The sequence below is a fragment of the Phascolarctos cinereus genome, unplaced genomic scaffold, assembly GCF_003287225.1.
Source record: "Phascolarctos cinereus isolate Bilbo 61053 unplaced genomic scaffold, phaCin_HiC Scaffold_2;HRSCAF=192, whole genome shotgun sequence".
Taxonomy (NCBI): domain Eukaryota; kingdom Metazoa; phylum Chordata; class Mammalia; order Diprotodontia; family Phascolarctidae; genus Phascolarctos; species Phascolarctos cinereus.
In genome coordinates, this window is record NW_027555625.1 from 89,561,226 (window position 1) to 89,568,614 (window position 7,389).

At 46.6% G+C, this 7,389-nt stretch overlaps 1 protein-coding gene across 2 annotated transcripts in view; it reads right to left on the bottom strand.

Moving 5' to 3' along the window:
* LRPPRC (leucine rich pentatricopeptide repeat containing) overlaps window positions 1-5,409 on the bottom strand; it is a 112,765-nt gene extending 107,356 nt beyond the window's left edge. The window contains exon 1 of one of the 2 annotated variants that reach the window (XM_021001242.2): window positions 5,167-5,409. In XM_021001242.2, coding sequence (XP_020856901.1) covers window positions 5,167-5,318 — 152 coding nt within the window. In that variant the 5' untranslated portion in view covers window positions 5,319-5,409. The remainder of the gene's footprint in view (window positions 1-5,166) is intronic. The other variant, XM_021001243.1, reaches the window with a different exon arrangement.
* Window positions 5,410-7,389: the final 1,980 nt, after the last annotated feature.

A 7,389-nucleotide genomic window follows, 5' to 3' on the forward strand; every position in this document is an offset into this window, starting at 1 on the left:
ACACATACATATTCTCTCCCCAGATAGACTGTAAACTCTTCGAAGGCAGAGACCAGCTCACTTTTGTCTCACCAGCCCTAGAGCCTATCAATGTGCCTGGTATATAGCAGGTATTTAATTGCTTATTGATTACTAAATTTTGTTGGTTGGCATCACACTATCTAACCTAAACTCTGTGCTCACATCTACATGGAGATACTTCTATTGTATTCAGTCCTGATTAACTAACTCCCTACCAAATTGTCCAGTGGCTATTCCAAACTGATTCTCTTCTCTAAATACATACATGGCCAGAAAAGAAGATGGGCGTGTCAAGTAGGAAGAGTGAGCGATGGAACGCCCACGTGCTGCTCTGGCATCCAAAAAACATTAGAAAGAAAACCAAGACCATGAAACTGTGGCAGGAAAGTGAGCCCCACCAGGAAGATAACTGCACTAAAGATAACCCAGTCATCACTGAAGGCTCTAGACCAAAGAACTGAGAAGCAAAAAGCAACCAGAGAACTATTTCCAAGCTGCAGAGAAGCCTAGTTTGGTTCCATAGAAAAAAAGCCTTCTTAACAATCCTTAAAGATCTTCAAACACATCCTGCATGACCACTTGTTGAGCAGTCTTGTCCGAGGAAGGACAGGGCCTTGAGAGCCCTTCCAACAAAGTCTGTGGCTTACTCATAGGCACAGAAATCTGAGGATATATTTTGGAATTAAAATTTGGTTCAGATAATGAACCAAACATCTTTTCATTCATTAAGCTAGATAAGACTGAATCATGCTGTCAACTATTACCTTCCAAAATATGAAAAATAGACTGCAGAAATTAAGCAGCACGTTAAAAAAAATCCTTCATAATAGCTGTTCACAAGTATGTTACTAAAGCAATTACTACTGCCATAAGAAGTTAGTCAAAACCTCAGTGTGTTCACTCAATCTAAATCTTTCTTTACCTCTATCAGCGTTAAATAGATAACTTTCTAAAAGTCAAAAACAGACTAGAAAAGTCAATACTGAATGGCCAACTTCCAATTTTTAGACATTTACTCTCTATACAAGCTATTAACAAAATTTATGTTACTAGTCAACAAAAATTTACTAAGCATCTACTATATGCCAGGCACAGCGCTAAGTACTGGGGATACAAAGGAAGGCAAAAAGAAAACGACTATGTTCAAACAAGACAGAAAAAGTATAAATTGGAGATAATCAAGGGGGAAATGCACTAGCATTAAGTGGGATCAGAAGACAGGTGGCAGAAGGTGAGATTTTAGCAGGGATTTAAAGGAAGCCAGGAGACAGGAAGAGTTGCAGGCATGGCAGTCAGCCAATTAAAAGGCCCAGTAAGGTTGGAAAGTAAGAACCCAGTGTCATTCAACCATTGAGTACGTAGCAGGGAATAAGGTATGAGAAGACTGGAAAGGTAGAAAAAGACCACATTATAAAGTGTCAAATAGAGGGTTTTATATTTGATTCTAGAACTAACAGGTAGCTACTGAGGTTTATAAAGAGGGTGACATGGTCAGAACTGCAAGTTTGGAAGATCACTTTGGTAGATGAGTGGAGGATGGACTGGAGTGAGGAAACCCTTCTTGACTTTCTTGAAGGTCTAACCTTTCCATTACAAACAGATCAAATATAAACTCCAGAAAGCTACTGCAATAGTCCAGGTGTGAGGTGACAGAGGCCTGCACCAAGGTAGTGGCAATGTCAGAGGAGACACACTGATTGAAAATGGGAGGTGAGAGAGTGAGAAGTAGAGGATAACACCTGGTTTCAAGCCTAGGAGAAATGGTGGTACTCTCTACAGTAACAGGAAGATAGGAAGAAGGGAAGCTTTGAGGGGAGAGGCTGCTGAGGAGGAGGGAAAGAATGAGTTGAGTTTTGGACATGTTGAGTTTAAGATGTATGCAGGATATCTAGTTTGAGAAGCCCAGTCCACAACTGGACATGTGAACCTAGATAAAACTGGAGACGTAAGTCCATCTTGAGAGTCATCAGCAGTACTAACACTGCAATTCCTCTGGCACTGATCTACTGCTCACGGGTTACTTAGAAAACTGAGCTGAAAAATGCAAACCTTCAGGGCATACATATACACAACTAGTCATGCTGAATGCTGGGGTGATATATATTTGGCTACAAATCAGCGCTATGTGGAAATACTTCAAATGATCTACAACTTCAATCATGCAGGTATTGTAGAGACTGAAAATAGAACAGTTTAATGAGCAGCCAAAAAAATAGTCAACTTCCTATCACCCTTCTGGTGCTGAGCCTCTCCATGTGTCCCTACTTTGGTCTATCATGACTGCAGGGCACCATTCTGAGCCTTTCTAGCTGGGTAGCACCTGCCAGTTTCCATTTAAATAAAACTACTAGATTCCCTTCCAAAAGCAAGGGAACGTGTAATGGATACAGGAATAGCCTCAAAAACCAAGAAGATCTGTTTTTTTCTGAAGTTCCGATGACCCTAGACAAGTCGTTTAACTTTTTGTTGCTCTAGATCAGAGACGTCAAACTCTTGGCCCATTCTCCATTGCACTCAGAACCAGATTAAAATGAAACTGGGAAATGTTTAACAAAATAAATAAAAATACAATAAAACATAGATTAATATTAACTTGTGGTTTTCTAAACCAATATGCAGCCAACAGGAACCTATTTGAGTTGACACAACTGCTTTAGATCAGTGGTGTCCACACCTGCCAGCATCATATTGTTAATTTTAACATGTAGTGTTATCTGTTCAATTCTATTTTATTTATTTTGCCAAATATTTCCTAATTACATTTGCGTTTGACACCTCTGCTCTAGACAACTAAGACTCTAAGTTGCAGAGAAAGACCTACCTGTATTGGCAAAGCGAGTTTCCTTACCTGGGAGGAGTTTCCTATACCTATGAAATCACTGGCCAAGTCGTCTATCCCAGGTTTCTTAAAATTGAGACATAGTCTCTACATGTCACTCAGGATGAAAATGCGAGGGCTATTCATGGGCCAGCTCTTACTGCAGATCAGCTTTCTGGCCTGAGACAACTAACTCTCTCCTACTCCTGGGGCTTACCACAGTAATGCAGAATGCCTAGAATCTGTTGCTCCAGAGATCTGCCAGTCGGGGACACTGAAAGAAAGGCTGGGTGATTTGCACAGGTTTATACTGCTAGTAGGGGTTAGAAAGCCGAAAAGACATTTTCCTGACCCCAGAAGAGGCCTTCTAGTGAGCAATGGGGATGCAGAGAAAGGCAAAAGCAGCTCCTGCTCTCAGGAGTTCACAATCTAATGGGGGAAGACATCACCACAATAGCTAGTTTTAGACAGCACCTACTATGTGCCAGGAACTGGGCTAAGTGCTTCATAATAGTATCTCATTTGATACTTACAATGTGCTATTATTATTATTCCCATTTTGCAGTTAGGGAAAGTAAGGCAAAGGTCTGTGACTTGCCCAAGGTCACACAGCTAGCATCTGAGGCTGGAGTCTGAATTCAAGTCTTCATTCTAGTGCCATTTGAACCACTTAACAAGCAAACAACTAAGTACAAACACAAGATACACAGGATAAGTTGGAGATAATCAGAAGGAAGATACTCAGATTAAAGGAGAGAGGAAAAGACTTGTTGCACCCTGGAATGCTCTCCCTTATTTCTGCTTACTAGCTTTCTTTAAATCCTAACTGCAATCCTGTCTTCATTCCAGCCTCTTAATTCTGGTGCTGTCCTTTTGCGACTATTTCCTATTTATTCTACATAGCCCTTCTACACTTAGGTTTGCTTGCTGTCCCACCCGATTAGACTGTGAACTTTTTGTGGGTAGAGACTATCTTTTGCTTCTTTTTGCAACCCCAGAACTCAGCACGTGCCTGGTATATCACAGCAGGCCTTGGTTAAGTGTTTATAAACTGACAGAAGGTGGAATTTTAGCTGGGAACCTGAAGGGAAGTGTGAAGAGGAGACATTGCTATATAGGTGAAGCAGAGAATAGGTTGGCTGACTTACTAGTCTGGTAGGCTCTAGAATCCTGCCTCAAACAACACCCAGCTATATGGGGCAAGTCACTTAAATTTTGTCTGCCTCAGTTTCCTCCCGTGTAAAACGAGAATAATAAGAGCCCCTACCTCCCAGGGTTGTTGTGAGAATTGAATGAGATAACAGCCCCTACCATTCAAGGCTGTTGCGAAGACCAAATGAAATAACTGTAAAGTACTTAGCACTCTCCCCAGCACACAGTAGGTGCTATATAAACGGTACCTATTAATACCCCCATACTCCCAGGGTTGTTGAGAGGATCAAATGAGATGTCTGTACGCGCTTTGCAAACTTAAGGCGCTAGGTAGATGCTCGTTATTAATTGCAGGTATCATTACTGTTACCATCGCCCTAGGCAAGGGGCTGGGTTTGGAGTCAGGACTACACCCTCCACTACACTAACCCTTTGGAACCCAGCCACTTATCTTCCATACTGTGGGAGCCCTCGGCTTTGGGGAGCTCCCTTGGGGACCCCGCTCTCCCAGGCTGGGCCGGACGCCAGCCCGGGGCGCAAAGCTCCCCAATTCCAACCTCCCGGCTCCGACGATACCCACGTGCGGCGCGTTTCCTGAGAAATTTAAAGAGACAGCGCCCGCCAGGCCCGCGCTCTCCCGGAAGCTTCCCAGCTCCCCTGCGCTACGAGCACACACGTGGTTCCGCGCCCGGCGCCGCGACCCCAAAAATGGTGACCCCAAAACATGGCTCCCGCCTCCGCACCCCCACCTGCCTCGCTTTCGAGCTCTCCCACAATCCCCGATGCCAACCAGAGCCCCGCATGAGGACTGGCGGCCTGGGCGTTCGGGAGCCCTCTGCACGGGAGGGCGAGCGGGCCCTGCCAAGCAGGCTAAGAGCTGCGGGAGCAGCCCGGCCCAGCCACTGCGGGAAAGCGAGGAAAAGAGGGTTGAGGAGGCGGCGTGGCCAAGCCGCCCAGCAGGGAAACCATGTGGCGGTTTGACCTTCCCAGAGAAGCAGAGGCCCCGTCAATGGCTAAAACGCCTGCAAGGTCGCCGACGCCCCCCACGCCGAGTCCCGGAGGCTGAAGGAGGCGGCATTAGTCCAGGCCTGTTCACCCTCGTCTCGAACCACGCACTCTCCGGGTGGGAGACTACGGGAACCCAGCAGGGGAGAACGACCTACCCGTGCACTCACCTAGCAAGAGGCCTGGGGCGCGCTAGGGTGGCGGCGGCAGCACGCGGGAGGCCCCCCCTGCCCGTGAGGTGGCGCAGGGGGAGCGGGAAGAGCGGGGCGAACCCGGCCCCCCCACGGAGGAGCCAGCCAGCCGGTCTTAGTAGAGCTGCCATGTCTCCGTCCCCCGGTAATTCACTCCCGCAGGTTCGCAGAGGGCAGGAGGAGCACGTGATCAAACGAGAGCCCGCGCGGCCGAGACCAACAGTTCACAGCCGGGGGGGGAGGAGCTCTGTCAAGGCTAGGAGGGGCACCGATGGAAGGATGGGGTGGAGACTAGGGGAGGGGGATTCGGAAATCCTATCCTCCGTGGCTTTGCCAGCCTTTTCCTGCCGTGTGACCGGGGCTATGTCGCGCGGCCCATTTTGGTCGGAGCTGTGATCCGTCCTCCCCTCTCCTCCACGGGCGTGTGGATGGTATGGTCGGAAGGGGTTGGCTCGTTCGAGGTGGCTGCTGGGGGCCAAACGGCCTGCAAACCCTGAGAAATCCGTTGACGTGAGATGTGACGGACGCCGGAGTGGGCGACTTTCTCTCCCTCTCTCCTCTTCCTCAACAAAATTTCTGCCCAGCCCCAGAAATTGGGAGAGTGCTCTGTAAACTTTGAGAGCACCGTGTTAGTGGTTGTTTTATATCCGAGGTTACCACGGCCACAAATGTCCTCTCTTCCCAGGGGTGAAGAGAAGCCTGACTGTGACCCGGAAGGGAGCATCGGATGACCTTGTGCCAATCCCTCGACCTCCCTCTGTGAGCTTCGGTACTCTCTACCGGGAGAGTGCAGGAGGTTGATGGAGAGCTTAGGAGGCATCTAGCAAAGAAGTCCTCGCTTTACTATCGAGAAAACTGAGGCTGAGGGAGATTAAGGAATTTAACCAAGCTTATTCAAGCAGCCAGTGGGAAAGAGGGGGTTCGAACCCCAGGTTTTGACTCCAAATCCAGCCCTCTGCACCACTATCCAGTCAAGTCTTAAGCACTGTGCTAGCTAGTACCTACAGTGCCAGGCACTGTGCTAAGATCCAAGGAGGAGGGGAAAAAAACCCAGAAAAACCCTGCCCTCAAGCATCCTAGAACGTGTGCAGTGCCTGCCTCCCTGAGCAATTGCTGGAATGAAATAACATTTATGAAAGGGATGTGTGTGTGTGTATGCATGTGTGTATGCATATATACTCGTGTGTATATGTCTATATATAAAAATGTGTGTTTTGCATGACTTTACATGTACTCATAGTTTGCCATCTCAACGGGTGGGGGAACGGCTGACAGGAAGGAAAGAATTTGGAACTCAGAATTTTAAAAAATGTTCTAAAAGGAAAGCGCCCCATAGCGTCAGGGTCTATTATCAGGAATTTTTTCTTTTTGGACATCATTGGGTCTACCAGGAAAGTCTTCTCAATTCAGTAACCATTAAGCATCTCTTGTGTGCCAGGCACTCTGCTAAGTTGGGGATACAGAAAGAGACCAAAGATAGTGCCTGTCCTCTAGGAGCTTACAATCTTTTTTGATGTTTCGGTCCGTCTGACTCTTTGTGACCCCATGTGGGCTTTTATTGGCAAAGATGTTGGAGTGGTTTGCCTTTGCATTCTCCATATAATCTATGTAAACTTCTGTAAATTAAATTGGGGGGCAACTAGGTGGGGCAGTGGATAGAGTTCAGGCTCTTCTTCCTGAGTTTTAATGGGCCTCAGATACTACTTGTATGACCCTAGGCAAGTCACTTAACCCTTTTGGCCTCAGTTTCCTCATCTGTAAAATCAGGTGAAGAAGGAAATAACAAACCACTCCAGTATTTCTGCCAAAAAAAAACCCCACATGGGGTCACAGAGTCAGATAGGACTGGAAACAACTTAATGACAAAAATTAAATTGGCTCAAATCTGTCTCCCAAATTTCCTAGCAGAAAACAAATTAAGAATTGGACTTTAATGAGCTTTTGTCACACCATGTGCCCTGATATTGGAAAATACAGTCAGTCACCAAAACCCAGATTGTTCCTGCGGAAGCTTGGAGCTTGTCTCGGTGACTTATTTTAGATTGAGGATAAACTGGTCAGCTAGGGTTTGGTTTTTGGTTTGGGGGGAAGGGATGTTCATGAGGGGATAAGAAATCTGAAATTCCAGACTTTAGGACTGAGAGCCTTTCTGGAAGGATAGATCTTGAGCCCTAAATTCAAAGCACCTTTAAATGCCTTTGG